At 38.9% G+C, this 22,874-nt stretch overlaps 1 protein-coding gene across 2 annotated transcripts in view; it reads right to left on the reverse strand.

Annotated features, from left to right (window-relative positions):
* Positions 1-22,874, reverse strand: part of LOC124170769 — a 223,097-nt gene that overhangs the window by 71,763 nt on the left and 128,460 nt on the right. Inside the window, exons 1-2 of one of the 2 annotated variants that reach the window (XM_046549723.1) lie at positions 18,568-18,681; positions 12,281-12,547 (exon numbers count right to left, since the gene is read on the reverse strand). In XM_046549723.1, the coding sequence (XP_046405679.1) occupies positions 12,281-12,350 (70 nt within the window). In that variant the 5' untranslated portion in view covers positions 12,351-12,547; positions 18,568-18,681. Of the gene's footprint in view, positions 1-12,280; positions 12,548-18,567; positions 18,682-22,874 lie in introns of those variants that run through there. The other variant, XM_046549715.1, reaches the window with a different exon arrangement.

Here is a 22,874-nt window from a genome sequence, read left to right on the forward strand (position 1 = left end):
CCCCACAATATGATTATTATTCTACGTCCACGTTGTGTATAATAATCCATGTTGTGTAGTGGGATCCAGAGGATTATTCTCCCCACAACATGGATTATTATTCTATGTGTCTATCCAGTGGATGATTCCCCCGTAAAAGACTCTTTTAGGTATTGTCAGAATTTAAACTTCAAAGAAACGTTTGATGGTGGCTTCGATATAATTAGGTAAGTATAAAGTCCTCGCAGTCCTCGCATATATGATGTTATACATCCAACTGTTACTCAAAGATCTTCCGTTTCCATTTGACTTCGCTTAACTTTTAAAACTCATCTTTTTATCCATCTAACTGTTACTCACAGATCTTCCGTTTTCATTTGACTTCGCTTAGCTTTTAAAACTCATTTTTTATATAAACAAATGAGCAAGGGTAGGTACAAAAAGACGGATTATCTGTGTGGGCCATATTTCGATTCTCAACCTCTCTTTCTCAGCCAAGTAACTTTTCCTTTGGTTTTTACCCTGCTGATCTTACTTTCTCCATCCTCCTACATACGTATGTAGCTACACAACTGGGACACCACCAGCCTCTCCGCCAATTTCCTCGACATGGGCCACATTTCACCACCAAAAAGAGCCACGCTCAGGCACATCGATTTTTCTTCATCCAACGATTACATTTGGTCAGTAGATAATTATGATAACAGCACAGTATAATTTCTCGTTTCATTCTTGCGTTACAATTATATGCTGCTTTTAGAGCATAAATACCAAGGATGCACGGTAACCCTTTATTTTGGTCAGTTTTAGTCCACAGATGCAAATATAGCCATTTTAAAGGGACCAATAGTTTGATAACCTTGATTATTCGACTAACCTCGAAACATAAAATGTTACCTTTAGCAAGGATTGTTTTGATTAAATGATTAAAACTTGCTTTTCCGTGACTCTAGTGAATAGTCGGATAGTAACCATTTAGTATCAAAACACAATTCACTGCGTTGGCAATATCGCTTAAATCGTCTGATCTTTGAAAAAAGTACATTATTCCTGACACCTCGCTAACAGTAGCGAAGAAACTGTAAAACGCTCATCGAATGTTCTTGCTTTTCCGAGATGATTACCTTCATACCGGCACTACCACTTATACTCCGCATGTTAGTATGGCTCCATGCTAGTATCATAAGAACCTCATATATCAGCGAGTGTGTGCTGCACCCGCATTTATAACTTAGCACAAAAATTTTTATTTCATTTAACATCTAGTAATGCACATAATTTTTCACCTCTAAATCAAGTACAAAATGTCTAGTTCCGATGGAAGAAAGAGCTGACAAAATATTAGTTCCAGATTAGCGAAGAAATCTCAAACTTACGAGTACTCTCCTCGTTAGTACGGCTCGTTTAAATATTAATCCCTTTAACCAGCGCTTACTGGACACAGTATAACCACTGTCCCTAATATTTTTCCCAGAACTCTTTAGCTTTAATTAATTTTGGTTCGTTTTTCCTCAATTTGAATGAATGGATATTTACTGCGAGTAAATCATAAACGATTCACCGTTCTCAGAAAAATTTCCATTTCATACTCTCTCCGACCGAGTAGGCGGATCTGCGGGGAAAATTCCGCGGTACGGCGCTATCCTTTCTTCGCCCGAGGGAAGACAAAAAAAAAAGAAAAAAGATTCCACGCATAAAAGACGGCGATAATTCGATTTCTCGAAAAATCCCGCGCACTCACTAAATGTGTCGTCGATCACCGCGAGAAGGAACGCGGTCGCTGCCGGGAAAAATTCTTCTCTTTTCCCCCATTTCGCTTCCGCGTAAACGAGACGCGTATTAAAAACAAAACACCTCAACAGACAGTCGAGATATCTGCGATTCAAATTCCTCTCTGCAATGATCGGCCTCTTAAAAGATTTATGCCTCGCGGAAAGGGAGACTTTGATTAACTTCGATTCTCGGCGAAAGAAAGCGTAAAAAAAAACTTGGCGGACGCAGCTGGCACATTGTGATAATCTCCCTAATATCGCCTATTACTTCGACCGAAGCAGCTGTAGGTCTCAATAAAGACGAAGGGTCAACTTCAAAGACGTGAGTAGAAAACGATAAAAGTGATTTCCCTCACTATGCGCAACGTGATGACGTCCTCAAGATTATATTAGTATGCACTTATGAGATTGCAACTCAAATAGTGATAGAATTTTTCCCGGCATGAAGGCCAGGATCTCCAGACTTCGATAATACATTCGATACTATATGTTGCCACTGCCGTAGCGGGCTGGAGGGGGTCTGGATCCGCCTCGAAATATAAAAACACAATTACTTTGCTTCAAAAAAGAAAGACAACATTGAAAAATCATGAACTTACAAAAGATTTCTTTGAAAAATGAAATTTTTTCGATTATGAAAAGTGTTAAAATTAGTCTACTTACTACTAGTGCCCTGTTTTCAAAACAAATCCCCCACCCCCTGGTTTTGGATCCCCCCGAAAAAAATCCCAGGCTACCCTGCTGTATGGTACCCCTGTTTCGGCACTAGACGGTAATATGTCGCTGTATTTATCTAGAGAAAAACCGCTGGGCCATCTTTTCTCTAAGAACGTAAACCCAGGTTTCGCTAGTGGTAGCTTGCGTCATCAAAAACGGCGAGAGATTCTTCCATCGTTCTTCCACTTATTCTCATCCAAATCATAACGGTATCGTCGGGCTCAAAATCGCGGCGTTACGTCTTGCCTTTAATCCTTCCTTACTCCACGGATGTGAGGTAAAAAGCATCTTGTATGCCCAGCCACGAAAGAGTATCCTCCAAAAGTGGAAAATTTCGATTCCAACGTCAACGGGTGTCAAATACCGCCGAACGGAAATCCAATGGCCGAATCTCAGTATTTGGGCCACTACTCGAACCCATTGATTGTTTTTTTTCCAAATAAAATATATTTCAGCTTAAAAATAACTTCCAGTACATCAATTCCGCAGCAAGTGGTCAGGGGTCTGCCTCACCGCCCCCCCTGAATATTCTGGGGGCCAAATATTATGCTAACCGAAAGCCAATGAAACATAGAAAATATCAAACTTCGAACAGAAACTAACTCAAAATTTCTAGCAAAAGCTTTGCTACATCTGTATGCATACGTTTGTAACTGTGCAACTTAATTTTCTGTACATAGTGCGCCACCAGTATCGAGTTTAAGACGCAATCGAGTTTTTAGGAGCATCATGGGAGAGTTAGCATACTCCCCAACATAAGCAATAATTATAATGAATTATATTAGATTGGTTATCTGACAACTGCCGCAAGGAAAAACATTCCCCAAGTAGGTAGGAGGCCAATGGATGACTATAGAACCTGCAAAAGCGCCTTATCGCCCTACTACTCCACTGATGATCGAATCCGAAACTTCGAATCCGAAACTTCGAATCTGAATCCTTCAGGGATGAATTGGCCTTTAAGTTAAACTTATCACTAATTATTCTACTTATATTATAGATAAGATTACTTGTTTCCAAAGTCAACGGCAATCAAATAAACCATAATAATTTGACAACATGCTTGTATTCATGATTAAAATGCAGCCCATAAATCGATGAAAATATGGGAAAAAAGTGTGATATACATACGGAATATTACGAACGATTTTCATGACAATGTCGAACACTATTGCGAATACATAATATTCCTTGGTTGTCTGCAAATGCATTTCTTCTCCTAGGAAAACTTCGAAGGCTTAATTTCCACGCAGAAAAATTGAAATTTTGACATGCAGTTACGCTGATTCGAATGAAAAAAGGGGAATGCTAACGCAGATAGGCCTACTTCAAGCATCAAAATACATTGCAGTGTCAAAAGTTGATAGCGTGATGACTATATCCCTTGACCGGAGATAACAAGTTCTGTTTACGATGGTGAAACCGGTCTTAAAACCGGAACATTAACTCATTTATTTTATTTTGGAGAACGGGCTGATAATTCGCCATAAAATGTTTAGTTCGCTCTACTTCGTGACAGAGAGCCACTGATCATTTCAACAAGAATAAACTTCAACAACGACCTTTCCTTGAAATCACCATAGGTACCGGAAAAATTATAAACAGTTTACTACGCTTGGTAAAACGTGGCCATTGTAAGACGTGAAATAAATTTGTATGACTTCTAGGCTTGGAAAGTATGCTGCGCTAAGTTTTCTAGGAATATAGCACTGTAAATGCACTTGTAAATCTTGTTACGGCTCTCATGACCTGCTGTATTTTAGACAATTACTTTTCATAAGGTCAAAACGTCAGTCGATCAATTGCCTTTAAAGACTTTACATAAAAATAAGTCAGGTAAATAACATGAACTATCAATACAAATAGCTATGCATGCACGTATGGAAATATTACATTAAATCAATAATGTCTTATATTAGATGAACTGAGAAAACCGTGATTCATATTAGTTAAATGTGAAATCAAAAACTCTCAAGTTTACATCCTTTATGAGATACGCACAATGTTTTTCTAACTGGAACAAGCTACACCGCGTTTCTCAAAATTTTTACCAGTATAATCATACATTCACCATCATTTGATGAATTCAGTGATAAAGGATAGCTCAAGGAAATGTACATAAAATGTTCACATGAATAAACACAGAAATAGATGATTCTCGAATGAAAAGCATGACAACTGCTAAAAAAAATGCATAGCCATAGTATAGCAGAGCATCACAAATAACATATATTTATCACCTATTCATTATAAAATGATAACAGATAATGCCTATTTAATATTGAAAAAATATCACTAATGTAAGCTAAATTCTAATTACGTAATACCACCTTTCCAAAAACATTGTTCCATACCCAGCTTTTTGAGGATAGTGATCATGACTACCTATCTAGCCCATCATTACGATTTATTATTATTTGATTTCAAAGATCGCGGCCTTAAATACTCTGTCTTATATGAAGTTATGACAAGTTATTACAATATCATTTTTAATCCATTAAATTTATACGGGATTTTTTTTTCATTCAATCGAACGTCCAATGGGAGTTGAGCCCTTATCCTTGAGGAGTTGATTGATTTCAGGCTTGGTAAAAATGCGTAGAAAAGTTAGAACAACTTTCGCTCAATTGAAAAGAGAAATTATTACCACGCTATACAAATGTGAGCTGATACTTCCTGAAAACGCATAAACAATGCGAGAAAGTGGGAAGCTAAGCTTAACCACAGACGTCAATTTTTCCCAGCCGATACATGGTTTTCCTTGGGTACATGCTCTCGTGTTTTTCTCAACATCTCCGCAACACGAAATACCTAATTTGTATTCACGCACCTGAGAAGAATGATAGGAGATGACGGATAAAATAACCTTGTTTGTAAAAAGAACACCAGGAAGACAAAGATTGGCTCCTGGTTATAACGTAAATATTTTCGTCAGTGGCACACAGTCTAGTCAGTCAAGTTAACCTTTTTCAGTCTACAATTTGACAGATTGACTATTTGACAAATTGAAGGACGGACGGCTTGATTCGAATTTTGCTCAGCGCTAAGGAAAAGGAAACAGATTAAAAGACTTAGTAATATAATCCCAAAATTGAGGTTGTCCAGTCTAATTTATGACTTCCCCCCCACGTCCATTCATACTCTAGGCAATGTTTCGCCAACTACATCTACTTGGATTATTTAGCATAAAGAGGACACACCGAATTTTAGAGTAGTCAACCTGAATAACCCATGAAACCTTAATAAATTATAAACACTGTGTCAATTTTAGTTAGCTCAATAAACATTTTAACTTATTTAAAAGTGCTATACAACAATAATAACCGATAGAAAAAATCCATCGGGGCAGCAATATTTTCCCATTATCCTTGCACACTTAGTGCGATCAATTGCCTTCAAGATCACTCTTTCTGCCCATTTATAAAATGAATTTATGAAACTGTTCCTAATGTGGTATAATATTTAAAATGTCAGATGTATCGTGTGGAACATACCGCAGAATTTCAAGTGCTACATGCATACGCTCTGATTGGCAAACAGCATAAATCGTGTACCGTCACCCAACGAAAAGAACGTAAGACAGTATAAATCAAAATTACCCTCGTAATTCCCGTTCATTTCGCTATAAACTCCATCGACGAAAGTGAAATGCGAGCATAATTTGATTTCGGGCCAGGTATCAAAACTCACAACACTAATGCGCTTTCTCAGTCGCAGAATAAGTTTCCTCGCTGGCCGCTGAGCCTCGTCGCTCCAATAACCTACTTCGTCTTCGCAAGAAACACGTAGGTATAGGTATACAAGTTATTCCAGACCGCTTCGGGCCCACTTCCATGTTTGGAATGCCCTCATATTTCGATTACTGACAACCTTGGTGACTTTATCGAAATTCAGTGATATATATATATGCATGCGTGCGGCTCGAAGAATATTTACAGGCTTCCGTTGAATAAATAGAGAAAAAGCCTTAAACTTTACAACCGATGAAAGTTAAGAATCAATTTACTTTTACGACTGGGAAGAGTGATCTCGTTTTTCACTAAACATCTCCGCCCTTCCCCACTCCTTTGACTAGAACATATGCAGCGATGCAGATCACTTTCAAGACGTAGAACCGCGGGAAAGGTACATGAGTCATCTGTGCGTTCTCGGTAAAAGATGCAAGCGACATATTACGTTATGAGGAAGGAAAGACGCAGGAGAAAGGGCAAACTTAAAGACACAAAACGGATATGTATCAAGGAAAAGAGCGAAAAATATCAAGAAAGGGCTCCGTGAGGATGGTTAAGAGACAAAAAAATTCGACCATTCCATACGTCGCGCGATATAAAATTGTTTAAAAGACGCGATGAATTTAATAGAAGAATTTTTCGCTAAAACTTTCGCGGGAGTTTACCAATACTAATAAAAAATAGGATAAATCACCGCGTTACGGAGAATAATCATTAAATCAGGGGTTCCCAAACGTTTTTGTACCACGCCCCCCCGCTACACATATCAGTTTTCCATTTTGCAATACCCTATTTCCACGGTGCCGTACATACCAACTCCTACTTGTACAAGTACTTGTACTCGTACAAGTATGTGCCTACTTGATACGGTGGGTAGGTAGATTTTTTTGTTCACTGTGGAATGCGGTAACGCAGAATGGAAAGATTCAATAATTGTACGTATGATGAAAATTAAAACAAATATTACATGAAAAACGAATATAATTACCTGTAACCTTCTTTGATAAAGTTTACAACTTTATTGAAACTTTACAAAAACAATTATGAAAACTTAGAAAGACTTTATTTCAAAGATCTGAGGAAATTATTTTTGTAATTTTTTTATTTATTTCATTTGGGTGTCACGCCCCCCCCCCCCCCCCCCCAGGGGGGCGCGCCCCCCAGTTTGGGAACCCCTGCATTAAATTTTATAAACAATTAAAAAGGTGTGGTACTTTTCACACAATTTATTAAAGGCGACCGGTTTCGTCGCAGAGGCAATATCTTTAGGTACAGAAAGAGTTATTTTTGATGTAATTTTGTTGTTTATTTGGTTGCCATTACGCGTTGGTAGGGGAGGGTTACGGTGGGGTTGGAGCATTACTCAACTTCAGGGGAATTTCCAAGAGGGGGGAATGGTTGATAAAAATATTCTCATTAGCTAAAATTCCATTCCTAATGTACTTTCTTATCTGTAACTCCTCCATGCAATCCATCCTTCTTCCCTTTTTCTCAAGGTGGAGAATTTCCGAGACAAAATCGCTCCTGTGTTCACTCTCCAATAGGTGCTTCGCGAAATGCGATTTGTCTATCTCCCCGTTTCTTAAATGTCTTTTTGTTCCTCTGTTCTCACTCGAAACAAACGTCCATCCTGGCCTATGTAAAAGGTCTCACAGTCACTGCACTTCAGTCTTTAAATGCCACTCCTGTCGTTAATGTCAATTTTGTCTTTGGTATTGCTTAATAACGCCTTTAAGTTAGTTGTGTTATAATATACAGTTTTATATTCTTCTCTGGGAAAGAGGCTTGCGGTTGCCTGTGAAATATGTCCGTATTAACTGAGTTTGCACAAGCGTTTCTTATTTTCATTATGATTGGATGATTGTAGATAAGTTCCTATGCCCGGAGGGAGCATTTCTTCTTGAACAATTTATCGATGACACATTCTTCGTATTCGTTTTTTACTGCAATGTGTTTGATAGTTTTGATTTTCATGGCGAGGTTCTCGGCAGACAGGGGGATGTTGAGTGCTCTGTTTAACATGGAATGAAAGGCGGCTAACTTATGAGAGGCGTGGTGGTGGGTGTCGGAGGGGATTACATGGTCGGTGGTAGTCTCTTTCCTGTAGATTTTGAAGTCGTAGCCTTTCTCCCTAGTTGAAATAGTGATATCTAGAAAGTCTATACTACAGTCGGATACTGTGGTCGGATTCTTTTTCACATGAAACTTTGTTTTTGGTTTGTGTATTCGGTTTATTCAAAAATATGTCCAGTTGCCTCATCAACAGTCCATACGGCAAGCACATCGTCAACGTGCCTGTGCCAGAAGTGGATGAAATTGGTGTTCACTGAATCGTCATTAACAATTTTCTCTTCAAACTTGGTCATATACAGTTCCGTTCATTTTAATTGTTTACAATGGATTTTCACAAAGTTAAGCCTGGAACCATCGAGTTTTTAAATTTTACATCGTAAATTAACAGAAGAAGCTTTGAGGAGGGCAACCAACTTTAATATTACTAATGTGTTACATCCAGGAAAAATACCCTAGACCAAAATATACTAGCGCATCCGTGATGATCTTGGAAAATGGACAATACATCACTATTCCCAATTTTCTTGTTTTTCCTGCATCAACGAACATTTTAGTATTTTCAACCGCGACTATACCGATCTATACCAGAGTTAAACTTGGCTATAAATGCTATTTTTGTTGCCTAGAGGTGTTAGTGACGATGAAATATGCATGATGAATTGACTAATTAAAAACAGGACAATGGAAAAATATATTCAGATCAAAAAAGAGCATAAGTCAGTCATGATTACTGCGAAGAAAGAATGATTCGTGAACGGGAGAGGGCCTATAATGGTATCAAATATACATTTTATTTTTAGTTTATCCTCAAACGGTCGGCTTCGGTGGCGTAGGGGTAACGTTCTCGCCTGCCAAACAAGAGGTCGCGGGTTCGAGTCCCGCCTGGGTAGGTCTCCCCGGTCCAGGGCATGGTCGTTTGTGTACGTTTTCTTGTTACATTTGTTGAACACCCCGGTGTAAAATGGCCAATAAGAGCTGTATCCGGTGGTTTGAGAATAAAATAAAAATAAAATAAGATACTAGATTGCACCAATGTAAGTGGGAGTTGAAACGGCCTCATAAGTGGGATAGCCTAAGGCCTCTTTTCATCAAAATCCATCGAGCATCTAAATAAGGTCCAAAAAACGTCAATACATGATGGGTATTTTGGCAAAGTTAAATAGATGCCTATCTTATTTGTAACATCCACGACGATTTTTATAGTAACGTTATATACACATCCGTAACGAGCTGTAATACCCGTGTTGTAACAAGAAAACGTACACAAACGACCATGCCCTGGACCGGGGAGACCTACCCAGGCGGGACTCGAACCCGCGACCTCTTGTTTGGCAGGCGAGAACGTTACCCCTACGCCACCGAAGCCGACCGTTTGAGGATAAACTAAAAATAAAATGTATATTTGATACCATTATAGGCCCTCTCCCGTTCACGAATCATTCTTTCTTCGCAGTAATCATGACTGACTTATGCTCTTTTTTGATCAAGGTCAATTAAACCTCTTGATGCTCTTTTTCAGTCCATGTCTTTTATACATTAATGTAAAATAATGAGCTCGGCCTGCGTGGTAACAATATAAAGATGATGGCACCATTTGCGGTCTCCACATATTCATTCATTCTACTCTCGTTCATAAATTCAATTCTGCTGCCGCTCATTTTCCGTATTACAGTCCGTCAACGTCGAACCTTTGCAGTCCCAAAATTTAATTTAGAGGAAAATTGTTTTATAATTTTCCATTTTTTTCTAAAAAAGACGGTCAAGTAGTACTGGCTCGAGTTCTATGAACATAGCAAAATTGAAGATCGGGCATTAAAAACATGCACCAAGGTCAATTAAACCTCTTCTTTAATATCAATTTTGTAATATTTCTAACTTCCTGTTTTTTTTTAAAAAGGCGTTGCAAGACTTACCTTATCAAATATCAAGCACATATAAATATAATTGAAATTATTCCTATGCTGCACTTCTAAATGTGAGTACGTAAAATAAGGTTAATAAAAACATCCGTTTTCTTCATTTTCGGATTGTGAAAGACTAGAGCTTCTTTTATCCCGATTGATTTGATTTGTGGGAATCGAGTGTTGGTACTTTGAATTCCATTTTCAGTTTTAATTGTGTATTTAATTGCCAGCCTCGGTGGCAGCTAGGTAACGTCCTCGCCCGGCAAACAGGAGGTTCGAGTCCTGCCAGGGTAGGTTTCCCCTGTACAGGGCATGGTTGTTCGTGTACGTTTACTTGTTAAATTTGTTGAGTACCCCGATGTAAAATGGCTCATTATGAGTTGTATTCGGTGGTTTATTTTATCCGGTGGTTTGAGCATAAAATAAAATAAACCACCGAATACAACTCATAATGAGCCATTTTACATCGGGGTACTCAACAAATTTAACAAGTAAACGTACACGAACAACCATGCCCTGTACAGGGGAAACCTACCCTGGCAGGACTCGAACCTCCTGTTTGCCGGGCGAGGACGTTACCTAGCTGCCACCGAGGCTGGCAATTAAATACACAATTAAAACTGAAAATGGAATTCAAAGTACCAACACTCGATTCCCACAAATCAAATCAATCGGGATAAAAGAAGCTCTAGTCTTTCACAATCCGAAAATGAAGAAAACGGATGTTTTTATTAACCTTATTTTACGTACTCACATTTAGAAGTGCAGCATAGGAATAATTTCAATTATATTTATATGTGCTTGATATTTGATAAGGTAAGTCTTGCAACGCCTTTTTAAAAAAAAACAGGAAGTTAGAAATATTACAAAATTGATATTAAAGAAGAGGTTTAATTGACCTTGGTGCATGTTTTTAATGCCCGATCTTCAATTTTGCTATGTTCATAGAACTCGAGCCAGTACTACTTGACCGTCTTTTTTAGAAAAAAATGGAAAATTATAAAACAATTTTCCTCTAAATTAAATTTTGGGACTGCAAAGGTTCGACGTTGACGGACTGTAATACGGAAAATGAGCGGCAGCAGAATTGAATTTATGAACGAGAGTAGAATGAATGAATATGTGGAGACCGCAAATGGTGCCATCATCTTTATATTGTTACCACGCAGGCCGAGCTCATTATTTTACATTAATGTATAAAAGACATGGACTGAGGTTTAAGTGAAATTGCGTGATAATCTCAAATAGATTCATTCGATAAACCTGGGGATCTTCTCACTAACCCATCTCCAACAATATTTTGGACTATTTTAAATTAATATATGCATTGGATTTATTGGAGATATATCAATGTCAGTATTCCTTGCAATCAACCAATTCTCATCCTAACGTTCAGCGATTGTATTTTTGCATAATCAATTATGAAAGAATTTGATGAACTAGAACACAGCCGAAAAAGCTCTAACCCTCCACCAAATTTAAGCCCATCAGCATTAACGATGATCAACCTTTCTCAAATAATTTCAAGACATATACAATAAAAGTCGCTTATAGCTACCATGCTGGTAACGAAATCCCGCCAATAGCGAGGTGAGTTTCCGGTCCCCTGGACTGCCCCATGACTGCCAATTTAAAGTTCCCGCATGTAACGAGTTCGGATGATACGAAATCCCCGCTATGACGAGCTATTCCTTGGTTCCTTGGGGTATTATTTTCTCTTCAGTAAAGCAATTACGGCCATCTTTGCTACTTAACCGTTCCTAGCATTATCATCAGCTGTTCTTACTAGGTGATCACCACATAGTTCTACTGCTGATCTTAAAATCCATCCCTTTATAGCCGTTTTACGGAAAGGGTGGGACGATGGTTAATTGTAACGGATCTGTTGCCTAATTAAAGACGATTTACGGAATATTAGCCGGCAATCCTGTGATTCATAGGGAAAAATCCTTTATTATGGATATAAAGAAATCCCGATTATAACAAAATAGAACGATGGTCCCCTGAAATTTGTTATAAGCGAGTATTATTGTTATTGTAGTACCAATGAGAAGCGCGGTGGAAATACATAGAGAGAGAGAGAGAGAGAGAGAGTGAGACTTACCCGAAGCGAGCTTGGCCGTGTACTCCGGGTTCTCGACAATGTAGTCGAGCCCGATCCTCGTGGTGTCCATGGCGGTGGACTTTGGTGACGCTTCGGGGGCCACGGTTGGGGCAGGGGGTGTGCTTGGCGAGGAGGAGTTGTCGGGTGCCGGAGGCGGTGGGAGGGGGGCGGGGGACGCTGCGGCGAGCGGGGGGACGGGAGTGGCATGGAAGTGACGTCGGGGGTAGGGAGGGGGGCGGTGTTCAGGGCGGGGACTCCCACAGCCACCTGTTGAAGCAAAACAGCGAAAGAGATTTTTAGAATGCTTAACATAAACAGAAGCTGTAAATAAATAACACATATAAAAACTGACTTTAAATATATAAAGAAATCTATAACAAAATTTGACAGTAAATATGCAAACGAAGTATATAAATATTAATAAAAAATAAAAAGGTCTTTCTCGATCAAAGTCATGCAGGAAGTGCGGGGTCACCTTCGATGATATTTTTAAAAAATTCATCTATATGAGTAATTATGACATTGGCCATATATAACTATCTAACGGAAAAGAGGCAGAAATTCGAGGAAAAAATCTTTGAGACTTGGAAAACTTTAAACAAAAGTAAAGCGCCAAACATGTTATCTCAGCGATATCCCAAATACAAGTTCCTTGTCTTAAAGTTCATAAAAGAGAAGAATAAATAAAGGCAATAACTTCGACTCCGCTTCATCTCCTTCGGCTTCTTTTTGCAGCACATCATTCTTTGCATAGAGCGAATTCGCACCGAAAAGATTCTTCATTGAACAAAATGTAATGAAAACCATAAATATCATATTTAAATAATGCCTCGCTGATCATGAAACTGATTTATCGAACCCCGTTTCCGATGACTAATGGAGGCGGTGCGAAGATCTATCAATCACAGTACTTGTTTCCTGATTGATTCTCCGTTGGCTACCGAAGCAATAAAGCAAAGAAAGAATATGTCTCCCTCCACTTATAAAATGATAAGCGATCAGTGCGGCTAGCCGGTTGCCTTTCCGAGGCAATCAGTGGGAAATTTATCAAATGACTCTGTCGTGAGGTCTTACCCCCGTGACTTCGTCTGCACAAGGCCGTTCGCTGTTTATGTGCCCTCACCGCCTCTCTGAAGCAGGAAGGACGGTTGGTTCAGTGCGCGAAAAACTCATTTCAACTGAAAATCGCGCAGAAAAATCCGAACGTGAAGATTTATAGTGGAGGAGGATGTATAATACCTAGCCACATGAAGATTCTCAGGAATAATTAAAATCTAGTACTCAGGAAGACAAGGTTATTGGCACCTACAGTTGATGAGTTTTTAATAACATACTAAGCGAATTATCAAGAGGTGCCTGCGTTATTCTTTTTCCCGAATTTACTTTTTTTAACTCCTTGTAGCAATTTGGTAGGATATCTACACTACAAATGCAACAATTGGGCTGTTATGCCACTATTATGGTTAAATTTTTTCGGACATCAATCTGTGGGGAGTTCAGACATTCATATTAGAAGAAGCACAATAGTTTATCTCCAAACTTATTAAATTAGTTCTAGTGCTGAGAAATACTAGCAATAATTTCAACGTGAATACTTCACTTATCATATATTGATACGACCTGTATCGCATCAAAATGTGATGGGTGGATGTATATGACTCCTCACTTTCGGGTCTCTTTTTCTGATCATACCCTCATACCCCTGTGTCCAACGATTTGATCTAATTTTCAGCATTCCAAAACATTGGGTGCTACATTTTGTTCGCAGCATCTGATAAGTGTGCTCATGGATGATTCGCGTGGCTGTTGGTAGCTCTGAATCGCGCCATATCTGCGACTTGGGAGCAACGAGAAGTCGTGACAATCGATGGGCGTCTTCACTGGTATTCGCACGGCACGCGCTGTGGCATTCAGCGCCATCAACCTCCACGCAAAGGACAACGCCAGGCGAATGCCAAAGAGACGTAAAAGCCCTCCTCCACTCTCGCGGGATAATGTACGGTCGCCATCATAACTCTTCGAAGCAGCTCAAGCGATATGATATTGGTTGCCTTCAGCAGGAAAAAAGCGATTGGTGATCGCGGAACAATTATTACTATTCGGCGGCGTCACGATTTGAGATATTTATGTTAATACACATACAAGCAAGCAAATGCTGCACTGCTGTCGACATTCTATTATATTTCAATCAATCAACACAAATAATATGCTCATTAACAAACTGTACTTCATTCTGCGAAATCTTTTATGACGTCAAAAATAACGAGCTGGAAACCACGGGAGCAACCAAAGCTAATCATAAAAAGATCGCTCTCTAAATTTATGGAAAAAACGGCGCCCAATTACTCATCAGTTGTAACTAATCGGTTTCCAACGTACGACTCAGTAGACGATGATTACTCGATCACTAATTGAAAAGTTCTGCTGAATGCACCAATTGGTTCACCTCGCGGTATATATGGAATTGAATCTTACGGGTAATGGTTTAATGTGGAACAGAAAGAGCCATTACTATAAGCTCATGCCAAATGTGTCCATTTAAAGGGCGCAAACCTCCATCTAGAGCGATCCTACTAAATCTTCTTTAGTGACATATAACTCCGTTCCAACAAACGCTAACACCGTGAAATATTCGCAGTGAATATAGCAGACCTTTTTCACTATTTGCTAGTTTCTCAATTTAAAAAAAATCCTATATAAAATAATTTGCAAAAATAAGCAGGAAAAATACTTTAAAATTTGAAATAGAGGTAAATAATGAACAGGTTATGCTTTGCATTAACTGAAAACTAAGCTATAAGCGAGTGATTCGGCACTAAAAAAAGACCGAGTGGGAAGTAATGCGTCCTATTAACATGAAGGGATATTTTAAAATCCATTAATTTTTAACCTGCATCTACATGATACTCCTCAAGCCGCATTTGGGGAAAACGTTAGGACACCGGCCATTGACCTGTAGCAGAACAGTAAAAGATTTTGTTGGGCGTTGTGAGGGATTTGAATGCCTGAAAATTTATTTAGCATTTGTAAAAGTCTTTTATTGTTTGGGGGAAAACGAATTCCTATACATAAAGGTCAAGAAAAATATCTCATTTCCTTTGTTACTTTCGTCGAATCTCGAAACATAGTACGCAAAAATATATACTACTACATATCATGTTATGGTGATGACTTTTCCACCTTAACGTGCGCATTCCGTAAAGGTACTGCCGCTTCGCTCGCTAACCCGCGGTTATTTCCCTAATAAAATGAGAAAACTTACTTATAGGTCTCTGAAAAAATGCTTCAAGACAAAAAAGTTGTGATAAACCGTTCCTTATATTGATTGAGAAAATTGCGACATAAAAGGTTCACTGGAAGCCGCACAATCGACTCACAGCCGATCGCCGAACGAAACTTCGTTCATAAAATCCTTCCCCACTCCAAATGCAGAAAATGACGAAAGAAAGACATGTTGCTCTGACAATAGGCAATGGTAGTGAAGAGGATCGTGAAGGAGGTTCTGTATTCGAGATAGTAGCAGCGAAAAGAAGCAAATGAGGTGGCTGCGGGCCGAATCGTTAAAGAAACTACGGCTGCATTTTTTGCACTCTCTCGACGAAAGCTTTAATGGAAAGTGCCTGTAAATGTATGTTAGAAGAGTTTTTTGGATTTCCGATCAGGGAATCAAAACTGATTGGATTGTGGGCTGATGATGACGACAAATTGTTTCACGATAACCGTCGAGTCCATTTCAGTTTTTTCCATCTCCTCTTGACAACGAGAAACAATTCAATACCTTGAAACGTCGGTCAGCATGAACCATCAGGATGAAAAGTCGAAAACAATTCATCAGGTTTCCGGAAATTATATGATTCATCGTCTTAAAATATTATTTACGACCGCCATTTTTCTCATCGAATTACGATTTATGGTATGAACACATGGATACAATCGATATCAATCAAGAGATCCACATATGTACAGTGAACATACGGACGTCGCCGTGATTCGCTTAAAAGTGGGGCGACAACGCCCCTCTACACAAAATACTTCTATCTATATAATATCTAATGAAAGTGTAAATATGAGGACTTAAAATTTACATTTTATGATTAGGTAAAGAATGCTCTTTCAAACAAAAGGTAAAAATACAAGTACAACGTGGAACTTTTTTTATAATTTTAGACAAACAAAAGTTTTGTGTGAAAATTTAAATAATACAATAGAATGTTCAATCGATGCTAATTTTTAGCTAAGTTACACATACTAGTAAATTTTAATTACAAATCAAAGATAAGACCCAGTTCTTCGTCATGCACGTAGGAAATTTGAATTCAAGAAAGCAGGTAGATCGACACTACTTGCATTCAGGTACTACTACTTCCATTGCAAATTCAGGCACAGCTATTTGCGTTTAGACGCGTAAAGGAATGACCAACTTTATGCACATGCGCAGGCAATGAATTCACCTCAACCAACAAAATGATTACTTTTCCTGGAGCACTGGTGATTAGTTAACACCATGAGATTATCCGTGATAGATAATGAAGAAATTATTTTTCATATTTCTGTCGTCCTAATTTAGTCAATCGTCCCTATGTGCGTCTTAGGGTGAATAGCGGTCCTAAACCACTCCCGTAGCAATGACTGCACCCAAATAGTGCTGAAGAAACGTAAACCTAAATAGCTTTCACGGATTATTGTTACTTTTTTGTTGTTATTGTTATCATATACAAACCACTACGGCGGCGGGGTAAAGTCCTCGCATGTCAACCAAAATGCCGCGGGCTCGAGTCATACCTGGGTAGGTTACCCCTATCCGGAGTATGGACGTTCGTGTACGTTTAATTGCTAAATTGTAGAAAAAACAGTGCATAAGGTCAATATCGCGCATTTTTCGGAGGTATGGTAAAGAAAATATTTAACGCATCTATATCCGCGAAAATTTGTTGAAATGAATTGATTTTTCTGCGCGTGCATCTGCCACCTGCGACTGAGGTGGTTCTCCTCGAAAGGTGCAGCAGCAGCGAGAGAGCTGGCCATGTGGGTGGGGAGGAGATATTTCCGATGGGAAAAGGAGAGTCGATGGCCGAGCCAGAGAAAAGAAGGCGACGCTTGACGAAACACGAACCCGACGACCGTTCCGCCGTATGGTGTTCCCCGCCCCGCAAACGCTTGCGCAACTAACCAAAAGTATATACATATATATGATATCAATTACAGCGACGTATGAACAACTCACAAGTATGAATGTTTTCTTATCTAGATGGCCTCATGGCTGAAGCTAGATGACATTTTGGGATGGAGTACTTGATGTTGATATCTGCATGAGGTCACAAAATCTACAAGCATTCATACGAGGCGTGGACCCTGCGACATTTATGAGAATGGCGGGCGGACCAATTCAGACCTTCATGCAGGTCAAGAGCGGTGAAGACGGAATTGCACCTTTTTTGATACCCAAGTCTTGAATTTACAGTTAGGATATCCTTACCGACAAATGGCACACAATTCGTCAAATATTAAGATTTAAATTAGGAATGGAATTTTTTAATAATATTAATTGATAAAAAATATGACTCGGCATTTACATTCTCCCATAGTTTTGTCTTATTTCATCTCTAATGACGATAGTTTAAACGGCTATCCCGCCGACATCTTCGGGTCAAAAGTGGAATTTGATACGCGACATATGCGACGAAGAGGTCGCAGTAGTGGTCCTTTTACTCAATTATGTTTCCTCTGATTGGCTGAAGTGGTTTTTTAAAGTTTCTTTTTGTAAAAATTGTGCGTCAAACTCTATTTCTGAAGATGCTGGCGGGAATCTGAAGAGACTGTCGCCATCGGACATGGAATAACGCGAATGAAACCCGGAAACCATGAGATGATCTATCACTCATCGCGGAAACCTTCTCATGAACTTTAATCGCCATTTGCACTGTACCCTGCAACTAAGCAACGGCTTATATTGATCCTAAACTTCCAAATAAACCTTAGATGTAGCGCCACACCGGTTCGAGAATTTTTCACACACGAGGGAAATAGCCTTTTGGCGCCTCACTGCTTACCTCCCCTTTCTTCATACTTTGACCTTCCGAAGGAAATTTTGTGTTACTTGAGGCAAGAACCAACCCTGCTTGAATGCATATTATTTATAACTAAACAGCTGCTTTTGTAATACTTAAAAGGCCAAATTTACCAATTTAAAACACTAAAAAATACTTGATTTTTCTCCAAAGAGACAGATAAAGTAGTATGAATGCAGTGGAAGTAAAATAAATTTAGTTTTAAAATATTTTTCCTACTGATTTACTGGATCGACACGATGCACTTCAGCCACAACAGCGGGAAATATCAGCACATATCCAATTTATGTCAGTGAAAACTCAAAAGGTGACTGTAAAAATACCAAAATCTCAACTCGGAATCACCGTCAATCACCTGTATCCATGGAGTTGTTTGGAAGAGTTAAATTTATGTTATAACTGCTGAAATTCCATAAGGTGAATATTTTCCCCGAAAATTTATAAAAGTTACAGAATAACAAAACAAACAACTTGGATGCTATCAGATTTAGATATTTAATGGCTAATATTGATTTGCCAAACCTTCCCACTTCAAATAACCGCTAGGTATTTACATTGATAACTGTAAAGCATATAAAAGTAATCCACAGATCCTGCTACGGACCTTACTCGGCAGCCAAAATAATGGGATACTGCAAGGGCGAGCTCAAATGCTAATCAATTTCTGTGCATCCTTACGTATCCACGCATCAATATATTTAGTATGGACTTCATAACAACTTATTTTCCCTTGAAATGTGTGATGTCCTGGTGACAAAATCACTGGGCTTCTCGGCCTACTCACCAGATGGCCTTGGGATCAAATCAAATAGAGCTTTTGGTATACAACACCTTAATAACACTCACGGAGTATTTTTTTCAGCTGATGAAAAATTGCATACAGTCTAGAAAAAAATATCCGTTTTATTAACCCTTATTCTGCTGAAATATCTTGCTACTGAATCAGCTAGCTTTACGCTCACCCCTTAGATCAAACTTCGGTTTGTAAGAACGAATGAAGGATATTTTTCCCTGGCGTATCTCTGTATCACAATCACCTGTTTTTTTATTGAAAAATAAAATACAGAACACCAAAAAAGTCAGGTTTTTTTCTTTAAGTAGATAAGTACAAAATTATTCTCGGAAAAATAATCAAAGTTTCCCAAAATCAACTCGATATGTAAGTACTTTATTCTGGTCTACATGTTTCACTGCACTGCAGACATCATCAGGACTGAAGAGATAGTCAGCGTTGCGAAGAGGGTTTCTGTTGAGTTAACCGGAGGAGGTCAAGGAGAGGGAAATGAAAGGGGAAAACGTGCCATTATTAAAGGATATATTAATTTTAACAGCCGACACAATACGGCAGTTAAGTGAAATACGTATGCTGTTGTCCTGCGATAATGGAGCTCCATAAAAAATCGACCGCTACTATAACTCCTACCCATAAGTATTGCCAATTCTATTGAATGGTAGCCAAAATTTAATCAATTAACCACGAAATTCCGCGGAAAGTGGAGTGAAAGATGGATCATTACATAATGGAACGGGCGCAGTGCTATATACTTCGTCGTCTTTCCTAAAATTTAATCACAAAGAACAGAAGGTCCGCAAAAGGGATCGTTAAGAGAGGGCAAGAATTATGGGAGTCTAAGGAAAGGGGGAGTGAGGTGGAAACCTATGAGAAAGTGAAAGTTTGATTGATAGAGATAGAGGTCCTTGACATAGAGACCTCCTCCCCGAGTCACCCATCCGTCGTCCTCTTCACAATCCGCTCACCCCCACATTCACGTGTACCTTCACCCACGCCGACAGTCTGGCACCACATCGCCCAAGGGTCGCAACATCACGGAGGCTAGGGTACAAGCTATAGGAGATTGGTGCGATGAACGAAGCATATGACATTTCCAAGGTAGTGAAAAAAATACTCTTCTTAACAGAACCTCACCGACTGACCACAACAAAACAAGGCTTCCCATGCTATATATTCTGGCATGAGTATTTGAAAATCAGTAGTTTTACACAGAATCTAAAGGAGGCTTTTGTCCGGAACAAAATTGGAGAACTATTATTTCTCAAACTAAAGATAATGTCTACTTTATGTCGGGTTTTGCCATAAAATGGAGCCACCATTTTACGAAATTATACAGTGACATCAACCAAAATATTTAAAATAATGGAAAATGTACATAAAGTACCATACAAATAATAAACTAGTACACTCAACGTTATGGCAAAAACTGGTATAACCTACGTTATTTTACCTATATAACCATGTTAAATTAATAATTAGGGTCGACAGAGAACTGACTTTTGATTTGTTAGTTAATGGATGCTGTGAACGAAGTCAAATCAGGTTAGTTACATTGAATTTGAGCAACCGTCCATTCAAATAGCTAGAAAAAGTGAGAAATTAAAAAAAATAAGGACTGAATTATCCAAATTGACCTTGATTGTTGTCTTCTATCACGGAAAATATTTTTGCTGACAGCTCATGTGGTTAATATTAGTTTACAATCGCGCAGTTGCGCTACCTCCTTAATATGCGGCAGAATAGCCTTTGCTTTTGCTACAACGGTGCCGAGGGAACCCAAGTAATAATTAGGTACAGGAGAAAATATGTTTTAAAAAAGTACAACTTTTAGTTGTGCGCTTTAAAAGGGCTCTCGTGGATGTGAGAGGCAAAAGTGAACAATGCATAGGAGTATAATAGCAAATACAAGCTAAAACATAAGATCGGATTAGCGTACTTCCGATAACAGACCCGTAGATCACTAGGGGAACTAGCTAGACCACCAGGATTAGCGTACTTCCGATAACAGACCCGTAGATCACTAGGGGAACTAGCTAGACCACTACGGGAACCGAGAGAATCCATTCAAAGTTTTAAAAATCGAAAATAATGCAACTACTGAGGCTAAATAAGCCTTATAAGCTATAAATTCTACGTTTACACCGAACCTCATGTTCTGAGATGCTGATTTAAGATGAGAAAACCTAAAATATGCTGATGATGACCTCTACAGCCTCAGTGATAAATTTTCAGAAATTGCCACGAAAATTAATTTATTCGAACCAAGAATCGAGTCACATCGAGGTGCATTGTCTCGTCAGGCCAATAAGTAAAACGCCACGCTACTAAAATTTCCTCGATTCTCCAAGTACGCATCTGCGTAATTTATCTAGGTCGTGAATAATATTACACAATTATCACGAGGCAAATGAGGGGATTTTATGCAGAGTAGGGATTCTTTAACCCTTGTTGAGAACACTACAGGGTCAAATGCAATCCATGGCGCTCGAGCCTTTACGCAGCTCAATAATCCATTGCGTAGATATCCTTGATGGCAAGATGTGACAGATACATAAAATATAGCGTGGTTACATCGGAGAAATGATATTTCATACGACAGAGTAAGCTTAAACCCTATGAATTTAATTTCTGCATTAACAGTAGAAGGCATAAGCTATGGATTGACAATAAAAACATGTGTTTTAATCTCTATAAGCTCAAGCAAGCTTTTCCGTGTGGCTATTTTTGTGAAATTTTCCCCAGAACATCGGTCGTAATAAAATACCACCCAAGAAAGAGGGCCGATAGATTCTTTCTCTTTTGCATTCTATTTCAGACACTTTGCTTACTCGATAGAGCCTCAGCGGTAATTGAAAAAAATCCTTTAATTTAATTCACGAAGCTCATCCCTTGACCCATTAGGAGTATGAGAAACCCGAGACGTGATTTACGGTTCACGATCTCGAGTTACGCATTTGAGTGCACGAAGCCATTTCGAAAGTAAACACGAATGGTAAAGGAAAAAGGAACGCGTCATTAGTCCAGCTGTTATGACCTTTTGATAAGAAGAAACATATGCTATTAACATCTGCTGCACCTAAACAATTAAGTCAACGTTTTAAGGATTAAGAAACGAAATAATATACTTTTGATTACGATTTGAGTACTGTTATAGGAATAGTCAGATATTTTCTAAATACTCTTTGAAAAAAATAGACGACAGACTAGTTAAGAAAACACGGCTATATACGTTCATGCAGTCAAGGAAATTCGAAGTGGTGGCCTTTGAGGTAACCACGCAATTAATTACTCAACCGGTCAGCCAACAAAATTTATGGTGGAACACTTATGGGCGCTGAGCAAAATCCATCCTCAAAATAGTGACGAAACCTCTCGTTGTAAAGGTGAACAGAGCGGGACAGCTGTTTTTATTGTGAGGAGGTGACGTGATCGAAGTGAAACAGATGTCTGATTCAAATTCAAACATACCCATAACTTATTGCTCGTGTAATAAGAGCAGCCTGATTTTCCCAGGCCTTTCACACCATGTTCCACCATCGGTGGTAAATAAATACATTTTTTTTAAAGAGATAGGTATAGATGGATAGATTTGGGGCCGATCTAAATGGAACGAGATTTTCCTAGGGAAAATGTTTTTCTCACATTCCTAGATGTTGAAATCCAAGACACGTTGCGTGTTGCTGCGGAGTACAAAGAGGCTCTCGAGAGAGAGGCTTGCCCAGAGGAATGAGCG

This window comes from Ischnura elegans, chromosome 1 (assembly GCF_921293095.1).
Source record: "Ischnura elegans chromosome 1, ioIscEleg1.1, whole genome shotgun sequence".
NCBI classification, from domain to species: Eukaryota; Metazoa; Arthropoda; class Insecta; order Odonata; family Coenagrionidae; genus Ischnura; species Ischnura elegans.